Source organism: Dermacentor albipictus, chromosome 6, assembly GCF_038994185.2.
Source record: "Dermacentor albipictus isolate Rhodes 1998 colony chromosome 6, USDA_Dalb.pri_finalv2, whole genome shotgun sequence".
NCBI classification, from domain to species: Eukaryota; Metazoa; Arthropoda; class Arachnida; order Ixodida; family Ixodidae; genus Dermacentor; species Dermacentor albipictus.
The window spans coordinates 16,921,695-16,944,203 of NC_091826.1; the positions used below are offsets into that span (position 1 = coordinate 16,921,695).

Sequence of the window (22,509 nt, forward strand, 5' to 3'; positions counted from 1 at the left end):
TCAGGAAAGAAACAATTTATAACTCAAAGGGAAGCTCATTACTTTTCGAAGCGAGATCAGGATGCCTTAGAACACGAGAGAGACAAGAAGGAAGAAGCATGTGCTTGTTGCGGTTAAGCTACGGAAACGATGGAGCATGTTTTACTAGAATGTGATATCTGCCCAGCGATCGATTTAGGTACCTCTGGCCTCCTTGAAGCCCTTGGGTTCAGCGAGAGCAAGAGGCTAGTAAGAGGCGATTGGAAGATTGGTGGAAGTAGGGAAACGACAAAAAACGGAGACATAAAAAAACGAAGTTTACAAGAGGTCAGAAAATTTGGTTATGGGAATTCATGTTTTTTTTTTTCTTTTTTGACCTAGGTAGGACATTAGGCAGTACAATAGCAAGAGCTTGGTGGTGCAGTCCACTACCCTGTTCAAAAAGGACGCTGATAACATTCATCCATCCATCCATCCTATAGGGACATTAGTCGTGTCGTGATAACATCAGCCCCGCGCCGCACGCTGTAACTGCGAGTGAAAGCGTGCGACGTAGAGCTTGCGTGCGCAAGGTAGGAAAGGTAGGAAGCGTGCCGTCTTCCGTCGCATGCAAGGCACTGGGGGGAGGGGAGGACGTTCTACCACAGAACACCTAGTTCTACTCTGGTGGCTGCTGCATATGGTGTGGCCGCGTGAGCCTCGCCTCAAAAGCGATCAGCGATGCGGACAGCCTGGATGTCTAGTGCACCGACGGCCGATAACTTTGTACGCTTCCGCGTCACCTGCATTTAAGAAGGTTGGGGTTGATCGGGATCGAGTGTTGCTATACGGTCATTTGTTGATTCACAGGCTTTCGTCTCGGGTAGCGGCGATGTGCCATCCAGCAATTCTAGCGGAGGTCAGTAGATTGGGAGAGGTTTTTTTTGCACTTGATCGTTGCACTGCTCTCTGCGCATGTGCCACATTGTAATAAAGACGGAAGCGTCAGGTCTGTGGTGGAAGGGAGGAGAGCGGTTAGACAGCGTTTCGTGTCCCGTCAGCCTAACCTAACCTATCCCGACACCCGGTGAGATGCGTACTAAAGCAAATAATAAAAAGCAAATAAACACACACACACAAAATCCGACAGCAGGAATACAGCCCGGTCCTCCTGGGTGACTGCTATACATATCCTAACCACTAGACCATGCTGGAGACAAGTTCTACCATTTCGCAGACCCCTCAAATAGGATAACAGCGCCTGAATACAACGCAGTGCATGCGCAGAGAGCAGTTGGGGCAAGACCAAGTACAAGAAACCCTCCCCAATGGATTAGGCCCCTAGATCGCAATCACAGGCTGACATCTTGCCCTCTGTGCAGTATTCTGAAGATGCTAAAACAAAAAAGTGAAGGCACCTCAGTAGAAAACGTTTAAAAAAATGTTTTATTAGCAATAGTAAGCTGACCCGGGTAGTTGGAGAAGTACGGGAGAGGTCTTTGCCCTGCAGTGGGCGTAACCAGGCTGATGATGAGTAAGCTGCAAAAGCGAAGTATTGTTCAAATTTAACCATATTTTCGAAATCTGAATTCGTAGCCAAGGCATCATGCAACTTTGAGTGTTGCCAACGATCAACAGATGATAACTCGATCCAGATCGTTGGACCATGTCATAGAGTTTCCTACAATGACGGTGTAGCAGCTACCATTGTTGATGGCGATGAAGACATCCGATCCGGTCAGCCCCGATCGAGATCAGAAGCGTATATGTCTCCCGTGCCACCTGTCTCAGAAAGCGCATAACATTAGCGAGTCTTCTCTCTTGGAGGCCAGTTCAATTTATACACTTCTCATCTCCCACCGTGATAGAGTTTCATGCAATAAATATGGTGACTCTGACGAAAAGTTATTGTTGTCAGCTGGACTATTTGCTTTCCAACAACCGACAAGCCGCGACATGGCACTTTTCAACATGCACATGTCACGCGGAGCTGGTACGGCACATTTAAGGTGGTGCAGTTGCCAGTCTTTCACTTTGGTGTCACCTCTGGCATGCGAGGAGTCTGCGCACAGTAGCAGAGACTGCAGACATGCGTAGGTTGACCAAGTATGCGACCATGACACATCTACTTATGCTTGTGGAATGAATGCACACTCATGAGCGAATAGACTTGCCTACGATTGCAGGAGACAAATCAACCAATCGAGCACAATGTAACATTTCTATTTTGTGTGAGCAAGGTAGGCATGCATAGCGCAGCAAACAGGATGCCAAAACAGGGTGAGGCAGCAATACAGGCAGTGTAAAAAAATTTATTTTCTCCGCTTATAAAAACTCGTCTTGCACAATCTGAAATAGAACCAGAGTCTAGAGTGGAGCAAGCTCACAAGTCAGGCGTGCAAGATTCCCTCTTGGAGCAATAAATACAATCCCGCACCAGTACGAGATTTTTGACTGGTCATCTGAGCGAGACAGTCTTTTTTTTTTTTTATTTCCCCATGACCAGAAAAAGGGCACCGCAGAGTCATGAACTATTTTTTTCTCTGCAATGTGCCATCTTGAGCAGACCGCAGTCTATGCACTGCGAGACAGTGGTGTACACTGACTTGCATATTTCAGCAAACAGCTTTAAGAAACTGCTTTTATGTTTGTCAACTTCTCTCTCAGCACCCAAATCTTGCATCAAGATTGCACTTTGATGTTCACTTGTATACAAGGCACGTTCCATAATGTAACAGTTACACTCGGATGCAATGCATCAGTGATCCGTGAGGCGCTCTGCCCCACGTCATCAACAGAATAATAAGGGCAGAATAAAATTGAGCGCAAAGAACCCTCACATTAAACGGTTCCAGGTTTGTTATAAATTAAAGCCGCTGCTGCCTGCTAATTGAGCATACGATTGCCATATGCGTCCGAGAATCGCAATGAATATTGTGCAAACATTATTTTCATATCATAATACTGACCCTTTGCCAAAGACACACTGCTGCTGTTGGCCCCGCTGTTCGACAGATGAAAGAAAAGGGAATAAAATTAAAAGATGTTATTACAAACCATGACCATTTTCACAGTACTGCCCACTGCATAAGTTGTTTTGTGGATGGACAGCTTCAATTTGCTGGGTCAAAGACCAGTTTCCCAGAAGGAAATGGGTTTCTTCATTTCTACTATCGAATGATCCAAGCTGGTACCACTACTAAATATGCGACTGCACAAGAAGGACTTCAAAATGCACTTTCAATGCAAGGTCTGAATGGTAATGAGCAACTGGCAAGCACAATAAAATTCCTTAATGCTATCGGCCAAAAGCTACGGGCTATATTGTAATGTCAAGTGTTATATGGAGGCTCTTTTATTTCAAGGCTACTGTACAGCACAGAGAGCAACACAAATGCACACCGAGATCTCAACAGTATTTTTTTATAAGGTATGCTGGGCCCAAGCGTCAAATTTTTTTGCCCCCATCTAGCGTACCTCAATCCACAAGTGGACAGTGCTCAAATATGAACATGACATATACAATTTCTCATGGCAGCTTTGTACACGAATCTCCATTAGTAAATATGAAAAGGAAATCCAAATTTGCAACTAAAGTTGACAATTGTTCTTGTGTCTGCTAGTAATGAAAAAAAGTTAATTCCGTGAGCACATTTATTTACCAGAATAGCTCCACAAAAAATAGCAAGCGAGGTTCTGTCTCCTGAAACTGACAGTCCCACTCTATGAACACAGATTAGGTGTTCCTATTCATATTGACACAAAGTGCACACTTACTTGCAGCACATTTTAAGAACACTGTAGCACTGGGAAAAAAATATGTCTAAGTATTTAAAAATATAAATCTAATCGCAGCTTGATAGTATGCGAAGGTCCAAGGAGATACCCACTGCAGTTGCCTGCAAATTACCACCGGTGTGAAAAGATTATGGGTCACGGAATCCGAGAGAGTTCAAGATATCGAAACCCTTGTCACGAAGCCTGATAGTGCAATTTCGTGCCCGAAAAACAGAGTACACGATTCTCTAGCATCATAGTGCTGTACAGCTTCACTTCTGCAGGCACAAACACATTGCTAGAAAACTTAGTTTCTTTTATGGGGAACCCACACTTCTCGAACTTTTGACACTCGCTATACCTCTCAGTTCCAGGCTGTACCCCAGAAGGCAACTGCAACAAAACTTTTGCTTTGCTTAGATTGGTTGTGAATGAGTAGTACATACTATTGGAGCAGTCCTGCCTAAGCTACAGGGCTGGTAATTGTGCAATTTTCCCATTAGCAGGCTTTCAATAGCACCTAAGCAGGCATGTGCACGGCAAATAGTATCATGCCAACCCGAGATCAACAATCAAGATTTTCAGTGCACCACAGGTGCATCTTAATCTCAGAGCCCGCACTACTTGTCGATGTTCTGTGTTCTGCATTACTTATGGCGTATAATGTCAGCTTCTTTTTTTCAGTTTCGGTGTCAGAAATGTATGTTTGCTGGCTTTTGATGAAGCATCCACTCATAGTTCAAATAAGTTATTGCATGGACGCTGCTTTATATCTACATTATCTGAAAATATGCTTTTTATACATGGTTCAGAATTTCACTACAATTAGCCTTGAAACTGTGAGGAAACTCGCATCACTTTTTTATGTGGCTGCGGCTCCCCCATTCCAACCACTTCTGCGACAACTCATGCAATGCGCTTTTCGTGGCCAAGAGTTCAAGCATGGCCCTCTGTCCTGCATTGCCTGCACTCTCCAGGGCCAAACTACATGGTGCTCCACAAACACCAAGCAAGCCAAGCCGAGGGGCAGTCCCAACACAGCTACAAAGTAAGGCTCACAACGCTTTAAATCCGAGTGGAACACGGTAAGAGAAAGCATGTCAATGGAAGAAGCAAGTAGGTAGGTAGGGGGGGAAGGGGGGGATGGAGATGGTTCAAGTCCAAATGGTTCCAATGAGCAGCGCCATAAACGCGACGGTTGCATGGGGAAATATCGACAGACAGAGTACGCAGGCAGTGCGAGAAAAGCAGCTCCTGCTGCTTTAGCAATGTGAACACAGAAATATTGCCTGCCAAAGGCAGAGCCGGGCACATATTTCCCAAAGCCACCAGACCTTTGGCAGTGGTAGTCAGCCCATTGACGGAATAAAGGAATGACATGATCACACAACAGGGGTGACAAATACTTCCAGCTCGAGGAAAAACTGCTGCTGTCATTTCTAAGCCATCGTGGAAAAGATGGGACGCACATGGTCTTTATTGACACCTGTCAACTTCCCTGCCCAAACACACTCACTTTTACGACTTGAAGCTTGTTTCTTTCCGTGCATCTTGTAACTTTGTCATTTTTCAAGTTACTCGTGCAGAGTTGCACAGAACATTCTGCACATTTCATTTTTATACACTTTCCACAGAATAGATATAGTGGTGCTGCCACCAGCAGCAACAATACGTAAGCTGCCTTTACACGTGTGACTTCACAGCCCTTCACAGGTTGTCCAATATTTCTAGAGACAAATTTTACTACCAAAGTGTAATAACATGTTAGTGACATGCTGAACAGTGGTTTTATTGCCACGAAGGGTATGTATATAGACAAGCCAGTGACTGCACTTCCCATCATTTTCGTGATGGCTGGAGAAGCCCACAAGGACACTAGCGCCGCACTTCTTCCTAGCGCAAGTTTCAGAAACCCTGTGCATTGTAGTGCTACTAATTACAGTTAGAATACTGTGGCTGTCTTTTTTTCTTCTTTTTACTGCTCAGGTTTCTTCGGCTGATCGCGACAGGGAATTAAAACTGTGGCAGCAACACTTGGCTGAAGAATATTACAGCGTGCCACTCGGGGAAAATAAAAACTGGATGTGTCATGTGCTAAGAGAACAGTCCATTAAAGGCCAACTGCAACAAAATTTCACTTTGGCTATACTGGATATAAATGAGTAGTACATACTGTTTAAGCAATTTTGACAAAGGTGCAGGGCTGGTAATTGACAAATTCTAAATTGCACCTAAGCAGATGATGTGTGCATCTGGTGTTCAGCCTATATGATACAAATCCCAGACCGGGACCGCCAGAATTTTCAATGCGCCAAGGCACTGCCCAATATAAAAGTCATGCCAAGGAGCTACGCTGATGCTCAACATTCAGCTCATGATGCTCAAGTTCAGCTCATTTCTGAGTGAAAGCGGCAACATTGTTTTCTAGAATGAAGCTGTATATGGCTAGTTTCTAGTGGATCGATGTCCGTAGACCAAAAACGATGGTCCGATCCTGAAGGTGGTGCAATATCGGGCCAATCCGCTGCGAACGTGAAGCAGGCTTCAAGCACCCCGCCAACTTGCAGAAGTAAGTTTAATATCTTGGGTCCGAATACAACCTGAATCAGATATTAAGCTGATAAGAACAGGTACTAGACTTCGACCCATTTTGGCCACGTCTACATTCGCACCGCCCTCTCCTTTCCTTCTGCTCTCCGGTGGTGGCAGTCCCATCGAAACGTAAATGCCCGCCTAGTTTCCTCCAGCTCCTCAGGGCAGCAGTCCCATCATCCACATGAATGTACATAAAATCATGGTAAAAGAGTCTGTACCAATCTTCCAAATTCTGTGTCGCCTTTGTGTCGTATGCTAAAAAGCTTTGCAGGTCATCCACCTTCACAGAGTGGAATGGCTCGCGATGCTTTTTTTTAAAACTTCAGTATCAGAAACATGTATTTTTGCAAGCTTTTTGTGATGCAACTATGACATTTCAAGTGTATAAATTTGCATGGTGGATAGCCTCCCTATCTTAGCCTAAGCTCTTTATGCAGTTAGAAATTTTGTTGAAGTTGGCCTTTAAACATAAAAGTCCTCAATACGAACTCCGTTCTTTTCACATTATGGCAAATGTAAATAACAATGTGTGCAATTATGTTCCATAAATATCTGCATCAACAGAGCCCAAAGGTTGCACAGCATAGTCAACCTGCATCACTTTGCAGACAAGTTGTCAATAAAACTAAAACAATGCTCATGGATGCACTACCTCCAAAGATTTTGTTCGCTGACTGACATGTCATCTATACAAAGAAAACTGATGCAAGAAAAATGAGATGCACAAGCTGATTTCCTAAGTCAGCCTCACTGAAAGATCTATTACGTCACAACACAGCCCACACTTGTGTAACTTATAACTTTACAATTTAGCTCATCCCACAAAGAACCCATTTTTCGTTCGCAGACCTCGGCAACAATTTCTATTCAGCATCAGGCATGTATGACAGAGGCTGTAGGGGAAAAGAACACAAGAAACAGTTTGGAGAAATGTACAGAGTAGCAAAGTCTGCAAACTTGGTGCTACGACCAGGAGTCGTGATGTTTGTCCCTTCTGTCAAGGCAATCCTGGCATTCACACTTTCCTCCTCAACCCAGACAGTATGAGGCAGGGCCGACTTGGGATCAGCTGGAAAACACCATGGATTCGCTCACACTAGCCGCACACATAGAGAAAAAGCAGCACCAGTTGGTTGGGGAAGCTGTCAGATACATGGAACAGAGCCTGGCCACGCGCACACACCACCAATGTTGGTTTGAACTTGGAACACTTTTTCAGAAGGTCTTTTTCAATGGCTTGCGTTGGCAGCACAACTACATGAGCACTCCTTCTATGACCAGTGTTGTCTACACCACACTCCATGGCTGTCACAGAACTGCTCAGAATTGCTCTGATGCAGGTTTAGTGCTTGCACAGGGAAGTTGGATGCTACGCCCACACTGCAGCAGGACAGCGCAAATTAAGAACTGCAGCTACTAACTAGGACAACCAGTGCACCTGAAATTTGACAGGCAAGGCAGATGTCCTTGCAAGTTGACGTGCGAATGTGGCTGGCAATGGACGTGCTCCAACGGTGCAGCACTGTACACTGATCCGGCTGGAGAGGATCTGACACGGAATGCTTGACTTCACTCTCAAGAGCCTTGGAAACCAGGAAAGCAGCGTCTGTGGCACCAAAACTGAGGACTGACGAGTGGGCAGGAGAACACAATAGTGGTGCAAAGGTGGCTGGCAAGTTCAAACCATTACGTCAGCTGCACCTGTGAAAAAAAAAAAAAGAATATAATGATGCTTTCAATGTTCGCAAAGACCTTTCAGTACAACAAGCTTACTCACAGTGAGTAACCTTGTAATGCTTGCATTGCTTCATAATGCTTATAGAATGCTTCATTAGAGCTTACAACCAACTTGTAACCGACATGAAAACATTTGAATTGAATTGAAATTTGGGGTTTTATATGCCAAGACCACAAATTATGAGGCATACCATGGCGGGGGACTCGGCATTAATTTTGGCAACCGGGAGTTCTTTAATGCACACCTAAATATAGATACGCGAGCATATTTACATTTTGCCCCTATCGAAAGAATTGAACCCGTGACCTCGAGTTCAGCATTGCAGTGCCATAGCCACTGCACTACCATGGCATGCAAAATGAAAACACATTCATTACACGCTGATAGCTATATTTGAGACTCACTTTGTCGTATCTGTGTTCGTTATATAAAGAGCCGAAAGTTGAAAAGTGAGTGGTGTTTACTGAAGACACGTTGCAGCAACTTTCCTGCTACACTACTGAGGCTCAGTGGTCATGACATTTCACAGCTGAGCAGCGTGATCATGTGATCAAGTCCTGGCCGCAGCAGTCGTATTCCAAAGGGTTAGGCTACAAACCCACTCTCATGTAGTGCACACTGAAGAATGCTGGGTGGCAATATAACTTATTCGGAGTTCTACACTGTGCTGTTCTTCACAGCCGAGTGCCATGGCTTTAGGAAGAAAAAATGCTACTAGTCACAGTCAAACCACATTATAACAAAACAACTTGTAATCAGCTAATGGATAGAACAAAGTAAAGGAATCCCCTTGAAGTTCCCATAGAAATTCACATACATTTTCATTTACAAAGCAGCAAGAATTTTATACAAATGAGTACAATGAATTCTAAGTTAAAAATGAAGATTTACGAATAATTTAACCATGGTTATGCCAAAATTCGGCAGTGTACGACAGTGCTTGCAATTCTGCAATACAGCCTCTGAGACATGCCTCCCCAAAAAATGCTTTAAAGGTCAACAGCAATTAAACTTTATTTTGCTTGTAAATGTGATTTTAATTAGCAGCCCTTAAAGGGGCACTAAAGAGCATCACCAATGCAGTTTAGATTTAGTATTATTGAAGAACTCTACTTTCGTTGTTTCCACAGTAACAGGCTGATTGCCATATTTACACAACTTCACCGCTCCCCCAAATCTAATGTGTACTCAATTCTTGCGGGTTTAAAAGCAAGAAAATAAATATGCGCCGGAATGCGATACACCTGAATGTAAAATGCATCCAACTTATACGAAAAAAATATGGCAAGTCACCACGTTCGCGATCAGAAAAAAAAATGAGATGTGCACTTAACTTTCACTGAAGAAGAAATTTTGTTTTTAAATAAGCTTTCCTAATGAACGTAGCACGTCGTCATTGCCACTTGTGCTTCATTGGCCACAGATACCAAGCACAGAAGGCAGTATTCTTGAGCTATCACTTTTAAAGATACTACTATTACTTTTACAATATTTCATATGACTCTGTGTCGGAGTAGTTGAAATGTATGGCACTTGACATTGCTGGAACTATGGGCAGATAGCAAGCTTGACATTGCACCAGAACTGCTGGTGGCAATGTATGCCCTCGTATCCGGCGCAGAGCCGCTTGAAATCTCATGAAAGGGATATCTTTGAAAGTGATAGTAGTCGAGCACTAAGTGAACCCACAGAAATCCAAGAAATAATGCTCTGCTGCCGTCTCGTTATGATGATGACAGTGCCTCTAACAGCTTTGACGGACATTGCCAACGCCACGAACGCAGTTTTGGTTGCATATCCAATTATAGTGTGCAAACAATTTTCAGACCCACTTTGTCAGAAACGTAATATTCATGGAAATATAACAGAAAATGAAAGTCAAAGTTCAATTTTCCCAGCCTTAAGGCTGTACATTGGTGTAAAATCACAGATTCCAAAGTACTCGAGACATTAAGACTAGTTGGTAACAAGTATTATTAAACATGGTACAGTATTATGGTGCAATTTTAGACAGGACATGGGGATACAAAGAACATCAAACGTGCCCTGCGTATCTTGCTGTGTACGTCTAAAACTGAACTGTATTACCATGTCCTCATGCTAACATCCTCATGATGTTGAAGTTAAATAAAGAATTGAATTGAATGTTTCATAACTTCAAAGGATTTTGTGCATTTGGGCCATTGTGGTTCAGCGAAAGTTACAGAAACTTCCGAAGTTCAGTCTGGCTCTTTTATATAATAAAGCCCTATTGCAAACAAAGGAACTAATAATAAAGAATATTGGTAGCTGCAGTGCTGTACTTCTTTATGCAGAAATAAAAGCACCAAACGCCAGCATGATAAAGGGAAAAGTAGCGTTGGAGATTCGTTACTAGTCATGCAGCATGCAAAGCACTCCTGTTGGCTGACACAAGTTTGAATCGCTGACGCACTTGTTTCAAACACATTTTGGCAGCAGCAAGCTACGCACTTTGCGTGTTCCAAGGCCGAGATTTCAAGATTTGCCTTGTTGTCTCGTGATAAGGGAATCTGTTTTCTTTGCAGCAGCAAAGCTACGTCGTATTTCGACGAGTACAAAGGTAGAAAAAAGCTTTCAATTGTCATTGGGCACCAAAGATAACGAAAGGTGTAAAATGCAGAAAAGAAAAAGAATGGAAAAGAATGCCATGGAAAAGAATGCTATTGACCTTGCTGACGCAGCAAGACCGGGTCGCATGTGATCGCTGGCTACTGGTAACGTTGCAAGGTGTCTGAAAATTGCTGACAAGTTTGCAAAAGGTTTACTTTTTTTCTTGCGAGGTGCGACAGTGGAGGCGCGGGGTTGAAGATGGGGGGTGGAGGAGTGGGGTTGGAGGTGGTCTTGCTCCACCGGGGAGATTAGGCAGTGGTTAGATTGTTCGCATCATCTGCCACAGCTCAAAAAGCGGCTCACAACATTAGCAATTTAGCATGTTGTAAGCCATTGGACTTGGGCCGGGACGTTTGAAAATTCGTATCATCCCAAAATTTGTATCAGGCGGAACCGTATCGCAGATATCATACTGTATGTATTTCTTGTTGAGATATTTAAGCTGATTTTGCTATAGTGCATCACAATTTATATTCCATCTTTTCATTTTGTGACACAAATATATACTATGCTGCTGCTACTGCTCGAGTGAACAAAATATTGTGGACAGGGACCTAGTCAGTTACAGACAAGCACTTTCAGTCCATGGTTTTCTGTGGGTTTTTTTTCCTTTGTTGTATATTAGTGTTTTCCAAATTGGTATAAAACAGATATTTGTAATGAAAAGGGCTAATGAAACAGAAATAAACTTCATGACGTCACAGTGAGCTGGTGTGGGAACTTGCAGGCCACCCTTGTTTCATTATTAAGGTCTTTTCTGGCCTTCCAGGCCTCCTCTCACAACCACAGTAGCTTTTTCGGTATTGTACAAGTGTAACTTACTTACACAGCTAAACTTGCTTTTCTCTTTAATGTCCCAGCAAGCCACACAGCTGTGTGCATTTCACTGACCTAAGGCCTAACGTGCTTCTGCGTGTCCATCCGAGTGTGCCCCATCAGTTGATGAAGAGGCGTCGGACAGCCGCTTAGGCTGGAATTCAGTGATGATGACCGTGACATTGTTGACTGTGACGGCACGCTGTTGGCCTGAAGACCGGTCCACGTTCTTGAGGCGGGGCCTGGTGTTGCCACGGGAGCTCTCGCTGGAGCCCCCACCGGGGCCCCCACTTCCTCGCCGGCTGCTCGAGCCCCTGCGGCCGCTGCTCGGGCCGAGTTGCTGAGCCACCAGCTGCGCGTTCAGGCGCGGCTTCCTGCAGGGCATGCGGATGGGAGATGACACACAGCATCAGCGCTGGCAAGACTCCTGTGGACAAAGCTGTTAGGTCATGGCCTAAACACTCCATTTTCAGCAAAAATGCGCTGTATGATGCGCTGTATGATGACGACTTGCTCAGTTTTGTTTTTGTTTGTATTTTTCTATATGTCTTACTTATTCTTTTTAAATCTATTATAGATTTAGATTACCTTGTGCTGTGGCAAGCCAGTGGTCAGAATATAAAGAAGCGTCAGCCTCCAAATCTTTAAAGCGGTATCAGATGCCAAGATTGTGCTTTGCCTAGAAAAGCAGCTTTGAATGCGCCCAGATGGCTCATTAATAAACTCTTCGATATACTTTAGAAGCAGTGACAAAGTGGAGGTGTTTACATCTTCCTTGGTACAAAATTGTGGTGAGGCACTGAAATTTGTCCAAGTCACCTGATGAATTTCACCATGGCAATTTACTGGCTGGTTAGGTAACTAGACTCCAAGAAGGCAAAGTTACTGAGGCGACTAAAAACCCCCTTAGACTTAGCAACTTTCTTGCCAAGTTACCAACACTGAATGGCATGATCAACTATGCAACAGATTTAGAGGGTATACACACACACACACACACACACACACACACACACACACACACACACACACGCACACACAAATAAATAAATAAAATAAAAATAAACTTGACTGCCATTTCAAGTTTATTGAAATGGCTGCCATAAATTCACTGCCATTTGTGGCAACTCTTTGCACAGAAAATATAGTGTGAAATGTCTTGCAGTGAGGCTACGACCACTGGATAAGAATATACTTGCATACTTCACATTTCTTCTAGCAGATAGTGCAGATATCTAGTGCATATGAGGCTCGTTATTTTTTCATAAATTTCCAGGATATTGACTGATTTTAGTATGCTTTGAAAGTTGAGTAATCCTCCGGAAAGAAGCAGAAAGACAAAGTTGCTCATAAAGTACAAGTTTCTCACATGAGATAATCAAAACATGTTATCACATTTCTTTTGACTGCCTCATGCTTCTATTATGCATTTCGTCCCTTTCTAGCATGCTGTACACAACCTGTTTTTGCCAGTGATGTCCAGGAGTGGCAAAGAAAATACCATGGACATTAAGCTACGTGCACAAAGAAGTCTTTGCTTATACAATGTGGCTCCCTTTCACTTCAGTGTGCTGTGTAATGCTACACCCAACTACTTTGCTGGCAGCACTACCATGTTGGATGGTATGTTCTAAGTTTTGTCAGCAATTAGGAAGGAATAGTTTTAACTTCCTCATAAAGATTGTAGCCAATAAATGCATGTGCTCTGAGCCAATGAACCGGTTCTTTTTATGAAAAGCATAATATGACTGACTGCAGACTACACAGATTTAATTACTCTGTAATTACGATGACTCACTAGAAAATGCAGCTGTCATCCCACAACCTTGAATTTTTGGTCGTTGGAGTCTGCAGCACTTTCAAATAAATTTACTTTAACCTCTTCACTACCAATGTCCACATTGGTGGACACTTTTTTTAAGTTGTGAGGCATTAAAATTGCACGCTTTTCTCACCTTGGGCCATAGTTTACTTAGCTTTCAAAGGAAAACGCGAAATCTTGGCTGAGGCAGCTGTTAAAAAAAAAACACAGCTGCCAGCATTCTCACAAATCTTCCTGTTTGCTACCACTGTCCACATGAGTAGACACATTTTTTAACGCCACGTACTCCTCAGCGAAAAGTTTCAAGGCATTTATCTCACGCAAGTTTATCAGCCTGCATCATGGTCTACCTTTCCAAAGGAGGATGTCGTATGTCGACTGAGGTGGCTGTTAAAAATGATGGCTGCGAACAGCTCACAAGATGTTTTCACAACTTGTATTCCACATTTGTAGACTTTTTGGCTTCAAAATGCTTCTTGTGTGACCAATTTATTTGCACTGAGCTCCTGAAATAGTGTAAAATAAACTTTTAGAAACAATTACTCATTTGCTTGCTTACATTTCTTACGGTACTGAAGGGGATGAACTTTGACACATTCAATTACAGCCCATAATTTGAGACTGAAGGGCCATGTTTTTCTGGGGGGTTCACACCACGTCATCGCACTGTGTTCAGCTCATTAATACCCAATACCTCCATGTGTAGTTATTGAAAGACATTATTTGTTTGCCCTCTGCAATGCTTGAGCGCAGCCTTGTTTTCCTCCTGTCATTCTTAGCAGTCAATCAGATTATCAGCTGACAGAACAGTGATACGTGGAAAAGGAAGACCCCCTCCCCCCAACAAGAATCGACAGGAAGGGGTGACAAGCTGCCCCAACACACCTGGTAGACGTTCCTTTGCGTACGTCGCACATGAGGCACTTGAAAGCCTCAGCTGTATTGCGGTACGTACAAACGCTGCAGTCCCAGACTTGTTCCTCCTTGGATGACGGCGCCTGCCGCTTCGGACGTCTGCGAAAGTAATGCAATGGGTCAAAACCCTAGCTGCGTTTGCGGAGTTAACTTTATTTGCATTTCTTTTATGCAGTGGCCAGATGTGTAAGAAACAGGGAAGGAAAAGAGTAATATGGGAAGAAAAAAAGGAAAGCCTGCCCAGCATTCAAAAGTAGCAATTACTGTACACACATGCTAAAGTGATGTCACCATTCCCCTTCGTGGATTTCTGACGTCGAGATTTTCCTTTTTCATCATAATCGAGCCATGTTTCATCAGCGATTCCTTAAACCTCTGACCCACACCACACATTTTGTCAACATTAGCTGCCCTACCATATGCATGCTGGCATTGCTGCAACAGTCTTTAAGTTGGTAGGAGTAGGACATCGTTCCCAAGACATAGTTTAAAGGTTGGCTACTGGTTTGACAAGCGGCACAGCATTTACTTTGCTTAGTTAGCTGATGACTGTTGAGCTGAAGTCTCGATTCTCAACTATACCAGGAAGCACAGAGTTTACTCTCTCTATGCCAGATTGTGGAGACCTAGCAAAAGCACCAATGAATCCTGGTTAATGCCACTATAAGAATCTCTCGTTTATACTATTCACGTGACAGTTTAATGTGTCCTCTGCTCCTTTTAGTGGATATTCAAGGGAAGTACATTATATTAAGAAAATTGAGATAAATAGTGTCTCCACAGTCACGATAAATCTACAACAACATATACAAGGTGGTTGCTTGCTGGGCTAGTTGGTTCACTGCAATTTATGTAACATCACGAAAAATAAGGAAGGGACGACGATAGAGATTGAGTGAAAAGAGCGCTGACTTCCAACTGTTTATTCTACCAATGATGCTAGGCATATGTACACATGCAAAGCGCCAGCAGGAAAGAGGGAAAAAAGGGGGAGAAAGGAATGTATGTGTACATATGCCTAGCATCGTCAGTAGAATAAACACTAGGAAGTCCGCGCTCTTTTCACTCTATCTCTATTTTCATCCCTTCCTTGTTTTTCGTGCTGTTACATAATTTCTATACAGGGCGTTTCTTCTAGACAATAGAAATATTTTACGAAAAGGCTAAACGCGCAGCGAACGTGGTGTTTTTTGTTTGCAGAGGAGTCCCGATGCGAGGTCGACATACTTTTCTGCTAATGATGTGAGCATCAGAAGGCTAATTAACAGATTTATTAATTAACTTTTTATTAGTACCTTCAGGTCAGTTGCTTAAATGGCAAATTCGAAGGTGGTCACATTTTAATGCACACTTCGAATCTTGAAAGTCCCATCTAATTGGAGGTATTTAGCATTAAATTTCAACATTAAATCCAGGCAACATCGAAACTGAGTGCCACAGGAGCGCAGGAAAGGTGACTCTTCTATCATGTCAGACCAAAACACCCTGTGACAACAAGCGCAAGTAAGTTTGAAACTGAACGTATCGGCCAGTTGCAGCAGCTACTGATACGGCACGCTTTGCCTGGCAAACATGCATGGCTGCGAGTTGGGACAGGAATTGCCACGGCATGCTATCATTCAAACTTTGCCCCACACTTCTTTACAGGGCACTGCCGTCTGATATGCAGCAGGACGCACTTGGTCTCAATATTATTGCCTCAACTAAGCTTTGGAATTTGATGATGAATATCTCAAATATGGTGCAATTTTCCAGATTAAAAATTTAAAAAAATGGGTGTGCATGAAAATTTCACTGCCCCCAAATTTGCTATTTAGACAACTGCCCCAAGAGCACTAATAAAAAATGCAAATGAAAAGGCACTAATAAAAAGTTAATTAATGAATTGCTGATTAGTCTTCTGAAGCTCATAGCATTATCAGCAAAGCATGTCCACCTTGCCTAGGAACTCCTCTACAAAAATGCCATGTTTGCTGCACTCATTAGCAGCTTTCCTAAAAAATCTGTATTGTCTAAAAAGGAACACCCTGTACACAAAACACAGTGATGGAAACATGCTAGCAGGACACAATCAGTGCTTTGTTTCAAATGTAACAGCAAGAGCTTATCAAGTCATGCCAGACAGGTGTTCTCCATGTGTTGTGCATGCTGGTATGCCATTAACGTGACCAACTGCTTTCCATTATGCATTAACAAGCACCATTCCTGAAATGTCAACTGCTTTTGCACTCTGTACATGTTCGTAAGCGAGTGCCTCAATTAGTAGTGGCTGCGTATTCCCACTGGTGCACATTCTGCATTGCTTCTTTTCAGACAACTGCAACAGCGAAAGTGATTTCTTGTTAGTAGACCCGAAGAAAGAACATGGCAAATTTGCTTCTTGTGCACAGTAAGCAAGCCATACATGCTAGATGGTCCATGTTCCATTTGGGTGTCTGAAGTTGATGTTACCCATGTTGGTTGCAAAATTAACTTTCAATTAATAATTCCCTAAGTGACTACTAGTAACAAGATGGGAAACCACGGGGCTTGATTCTTTTGTTAATTACAACCATTTAAAACCCACAAGCAATGAAGCCAAGGAAAGACTAATTTGCTCTGGTTGAAATTGAGATGTAGAAAATAAGCAGGAAAAGGGAAAATGAAATTGGATGAAGAGATAATGTGTCACCAGAGGCAGCTGAACCAACAATCCAAACCACTGAAACCATCTTGGGATAGATGGTGTCTCCACGGTCACAAATACCCAAGATGGTGGCTGGATTGAGGGCCGTAGCATGAGTAGTAGCATAATATGGAGTTTGTAGGTTTAGCTCCCACCAGCGACAATTTATCTTTTTGTCCACTTGCATTTTCTCTTTTCCTCAGCATTTTCTTCATTTCAATTTAAACTACAGCTAATTCCCAATATGCTTTGTTGGGCTTCATTGCCTGTTGGCCTCATATGGCCGTGATTAGAAAATTGAGCCCCTCGGTTTGCCTTCTCGTTCGTTCATACCGAGGGTCTAGAATCTGACAACCTTAATATCATCAGTTGCATATGAGGGTTTATTAGTCATGTGTCTGCCCCTAAAGTTCAAATGCTACACGACACCATCAGGCAAAAAAATATGTCCCACACCCACCCACCATAGCCCTGAGTGGCACTGGCTAACACTCCCAGGGCTCGACCTAGTACACATAAATATCCAAGATATTGGCTGGTCTGATGGTAATCACCGTAGCACAAGTGTTAGTACAATGCATGCGTAATGAGGAGGTTGTGCGTATGGCTCCCACAAGTTATATATTCATCCACCTTCATTTTCTCTTCCCTCATTATTTCCTACATTTCCCTTCCAACCACAACTAATTACTCCTATGTCTTTCTTGGCTTCATATGGTCATTGCTAGTAACAAGGTAATGTGGCAGCCTTTAAGATGCTAAGTATGTCACGAGACATGTTACCGTGCGCAAATCTTGTTGTCATGGGTATTCAATATTGCTGTTCTGACATTCCAACAGGATTCTCAAGAAGGCTACTTGGCTCATACTTCTTATAATTGAGAGAAAAATGAGAAAACATTTTTTGAATGAAGATGACACATTCCTCTACATTACAATGCTATATGAGTCAATCAGATTTCTGAGCAATCGAGCATGAGAGTATAAAAGCATGCGCACCAGGCGCACACGATGTCCACGGTCGTCCACTCTTAGAGGAAACGTGAGCAAGCGGCTGCTGGACGAATTGCTTGCACATGTGCATTGAGAGCCAATAGTGGGGCCCTATGGTGTGTCGGCTGATACAGTGCCGGGACGTGCGAAGTCTTGCCTTACGATGGCAACGTAAATTTGCTTAGACTACGGTGCAGTGTGCCCGAATGAAAGTCTTTGTTTCCACCGTACGTAAAGCACCAAGTCTTATCGCCTGTCACAAAACACCTACTTTTTAACGCGTTGTGCATTTGTGAAGGACTTCATGGCATTTTTCGTGACTGTGTTTTATAGCACATCAAAAGTCAGAGGAGCTGAGACACATATTACAATGTTAACTTTTCGTACAATGTTTTCATGTCATCTTTTCCTTGTATGTCTGATCTCTCTCGCCATTTTTCTTGGTTTAGTATACTCTCCCTCATCAGGCAATTTATTTATTGTAAAATCGTGAACTGTAAATGCGCATTACTTCGCTGCTACATCAATGCAACTGTCTCGTGCTAATAAATGGACGGCCAAGTTGTGTTCAGCGAAAAAATGACCTAACGTGAAAATACAAGTTGATGTTAACACAGACTACATGTGTCACGGACCAGCCTCAGAAAAATCTTCATCAAGTGCATTGCTTTTTTCCATTCAGCACATAGCGCTAATGATTGAACTGAGTAGATTGGACTGAGTAAGGCCGAGTTCATAGGGTAAATTGAGACGAGTAGCACATAGGCCCACCTATCATGCATACGGCATGCTGTCAAATAGTGCAACAACTAACCCCTTTATAAAAAAAAAATTATCTCGGAGTACTTGTTTCAAGCAGCTTGTTATGCCGCATGCCATAAAACACTCGATGCTTTACAAACGTTTACACAAAAGACGTGCATTTGGACATTGTGATGCAAGCAAAGCTACAGCGGCAGCATAAGGTGAGGCTTTGTGCACGCTGGAAGAGTAGCAGATGACACACCATAGGCGCCGCCTCTGGCTCTTAAAGCACCTGTGCAAGTATTTCTCCAAGTTTCACATGCAGCGCACCACAGAGCATGAGCATGCTCTCATGTGTTTCCTCCAAGAGTGGACGACCCCGTACGGCTTTCTGCATTTTTAACTATACCACATGAGCATCAACTGCACACTCATTCAGTGACTTACAATGGCGATAATGCACTAGACTGATGCTTGCATTCTCCTGTGCAAACGTTGCATGCTACTCTGTTTCCTTCAGGAAGACGAATTTCTTACCAAAGCAGAAGTTTCGTATGTTACTATATGTGATGACACTCGCACTGAAGGATGCTTTGTGTGTACTAACACCAGTCTCACAAATTATCGCTGCTGTAAGGCGTTGATATAGCATCTGGTCAATGATCATATGATATAGTTAAAAAAGCGAGAGGCTCCATTACAAGCAATTCAACAGTGAAGAAAAACGAAAAAGTAAGCGCTTCATTTATCATCACTACAAAGAATAAAATTATCTGCACAACATGACTGGCCGAAATAACTTCTTTCATTCCCTGTCTGTCCCTTATGTCTGAGATATTTCTGAGCTGTGAATGCCATCGAAATGAAACGTTACCAACTTGCCACAGCTTCAACAGTTTCTACACATACACAGAACATTACTGCTTTTTGTCATCATTCCTGCAAATATTCAGTTAAAACAAATCAGCTGGTAGATCAACATTGGGCCACATCACTTATGTGCTGGCCAAGTTGCCCATTCAAGTTTAGAAAACTTGTACCAAAAAAGCAAAGTATTAGTGCAAAATAGGACTGTAGAAAAACTGTGTTGTTTCCCAACCGCGAATTTGCAACACCGCTTTACAGACACATACAATTCTTTCCAGAGCACTTGAGAGGTGTGCTACAAAGCAAGAGAACTCAATACTTTTGCAAGACACTATGCTTGTGAAAGACAGCGATGGCAGGGATAAAGGTGCCACATACAATTTAACCACATGCCATGAACCCAATTAACTGGTGTGGTATTACTTATAATAAACAACCGGGAAAATGAAAGCAGGTGAAAAATTAAAAACTTGGTATTTTGGCACTCAGACAGGTGCCCTGTTCGCAACAAGTTTGCTGTACCATGTGTTCACTGTGAACAAAGCTCCTGTGCAGGTGCATAAACGTTGCTTTCAGATATGTTTTGCATCTTTAGTGCCTGTACAATTTTTTCCCAACAAAACAAGATTTCATCAGACTCAACTTCACATCATTACTGTTTCCTACACAACTCGGTCCTTGGGACAAAGCTGGACATATGTACAAAAAGGCTTCAACATTGACAAAGGCTGAACCTTCATGACACCAAACAAACCAGAAGGATGTTTCAGAGGGCACGATTATAAACCAATGTTTACAATGCACAAGGAAAGCTTTATTGGCAGTAACTGCACTGCAAACACACTGATTATATGATCATAGAATGAAAGAACATCAGTTAAGCTGCAACATAAGCATTTAACAGCTCGTGTAATGCGCCACGAGAGGTGCAGATATACCTCACATGATAGTTTTGCTCTTTTCTGCAACTAAAGTTGAACCAAATTCGGCCTTATAAAGCGTCCTTGCCATTAGCGAGTTGCAGCATTAAAGTCACGAACAAGTTAGTTCGTGTTTCTTAACCTGTTCTATTGTAGCCGTGTGACGCGAGGGACCAACTCGACTGATTGTAACAGCCCGCGCCTATCTGGCGGGGTACACTGATGATTCTGTCAATTCTAGTACGCCTGCAGCAGTCTTGAAGCTGTAGAAATCTATGTCACCACTTTTCTAGTCGCATTTAACGGAAACCAGCAATACGTCGTCACATGATAAACGCTGACGAGTGGCTTGGAAACCACAGCGGTGTGCCACACATACGTTCTTTATGTGCGTCCGCATCATTTGCGAGTGATTTGTTTCGCTAACACAACACGTAAGGAAAACGCCGACGCGGCTGAAAACGACGACCACAGAGTCAATACGCGAGCGCGCAGAAAATCTGGCAGTTTCCTGGCGGCCAGTGACTTATGCGCCGCTCCTCCCAGATAACGTAGTAGCGGGCAAATCAACAGCTACAGTTGAAAGGCAAGGTTGACTTATACCAGGAACGATCCCGCCGTTTTCCAAAAGGGTATACGTCGGTGTACAAAAGAGATGAAAACAAACACAAAGACGAGGAAAGGGCGTATATCAGACTTATGACATGAGGATACTTGAGCCTTGCGCGCAAACAGGCTTTTCTTTTTTTTCTTTCTCGTGTGAGGGTAAGGATGGCCTCCAATCTAGCCGCCGCGCCACAGGCAGCTACCTCGTACTTTGCTACGTCAGACACGACTTGCGCGGATGTAACTGGTCGAGTTTCGGTGACTGAATACTCACCGATTGGGACTCTTCTTTGAGTCCATGGCCTAGAAGCAGTACGAGCGGTGAGCCGCGCTTCTTTGCATTGCAGGGCAGTGCTGGTAGCTACGGAGATATTGATACGCTAGCGGCAGCGAGCGTAGTACCGACCTCCAATTTTGCATGGCTGTCGACGGGGGCGGGGACAAATTTACGACACGGCGAGTTTCTTGGGCTGTCCACAAACGGCGCCGCACGGTCCCACTGGCACTAGGCGCACCAGGCGCACAATCCCCAGGACGCGGCGTCGCAGTCATGAAACAACGCTCAAGATGGCTGGCCTTTTAGTCACGTGACCATGTTTTGATCTCTTTAGGCTTAGCGTTGTCACCGCAAATGTTAGCCGTTCTCTGCTGCTAGCGCTAGTGAATTGACACGAAAAGCAATACGCCGCTTACAGCCCCACAGCTGCTCAAAACCACTATAATTAACGCAAATATAGTAGCCTAGTAATGTGCAAAGCTGTGGATAAAATGCCACGCAAATTGTAAAATCTGCCAGAAAAGCGCGAGATTTGAATGCTATCGCGCTCACTCCGTTTTGGTTAAATTTGTGCTTTTCGCAATCTTTGCTACGACAACTAAATACTTTGAACTAAACGTCATAGCAGTAGGACCTTATAAATATGCCGGCAGATCCCACGCCGTGTGGGAATCGATGTTATGTAAAGGAGCGTGATAGCATCAGGATGTAGGCGGCAGTTTCATGATCTACATGACACGCATGTTATGAAATTCATGTCATGACCGATCATTTATGTTCGTCATACACTCTTCTCATGTGCTTCTCATGATATGCCAATTTTGGTTCACTTATAAGTACATACCATGTGAGCACTAAGACCGACTACACTAAGAAGTAGGCGGCTAGATAGATAGATAGATAGATAGATAGATAGATAGATAGATAGATAGATAGATAGATAGATAGATAGATAGATAGATAGATAGATAGATAGATAGATAGATAGATAGATAGATAGATAGATAGATAGATAGATAGATAGATAGATAGATAGATAGATAGATAGATAGATAGATACTGTCAACAAAGTGGCAAATGCTTCGCATTTAAAACGAGAAGCAGACAAACAACGTCCCCGAAGCCCGCATTGGACATACGCAAGACACAGCATATACGGAAAAAGCTTCAATTTCGTTATTAGTG

At 43.2% G+C, this 22,509-nt stretch overlaps 1 protein-coding gene and 1 non-coding gene across 2 annotated transcripts; both read right to left on the reverse strand.

Moving 5' to 3' along the window:
* Positions 1-2,250: 2,250 nt before the first annotated feature.
* Positions 2,251-21,680, reverse strand: RYBP (ring and YY1 binding protein). Its single transcript, XM_065447309.2, has 4 exons — positions 21,322-21,680; positions 14,223-14,351; positions 11,591-11,889; positions 2,251-8,031 (listed from the first exon to the last, which is right to left on the reverse strand). Exons 1-3 carry the CDS (start codon positions 21,345-21,347, stop codon positions 11,598-11,600), a joined length of 447 nt encoding a protein of 148 aa, XP_065303381.2. The 5' UTR covers positions 21,348-21,680; the 3' UTR covers positions 2,251-8,031; positions 11,591-11,597.
* On the reverse strand, positions 6,214-6,397 carry LOC135914481 (U2 spliceosomal RNA). The gene has a single exon (XR_010568314.2). It is a non-coding gene; the product is annotated as a U2 spliceosomal RNA (small nuclear RNA).
* Positions 21,681-22,509: the final 829 nt, after the last annotated feature.

Bases quoted from the DNA above. Each gene is read 5' to 3' on its own strand.
- RYBP (XM_065447309.2), bottom strand. From the start codon at position 21,347: ATGGACTCAAAGAAGAGTCCCAATCG. The intron at 14,352-21,321 runs GTGAGTATTCAG...TTACTTTCGCAG, and splicing joins TCAAAGAAGAGTCCCAATCG to ACGTCCGAAGCGGCAGGCGC. The intron at 11,890-14,222 runs GTGTGTTGGGGC...CATGCCCTGCAG, and splicing joins CGCAAAGGAACGTCTACCAG to GAAGCCGCGCCTGAACGCGC.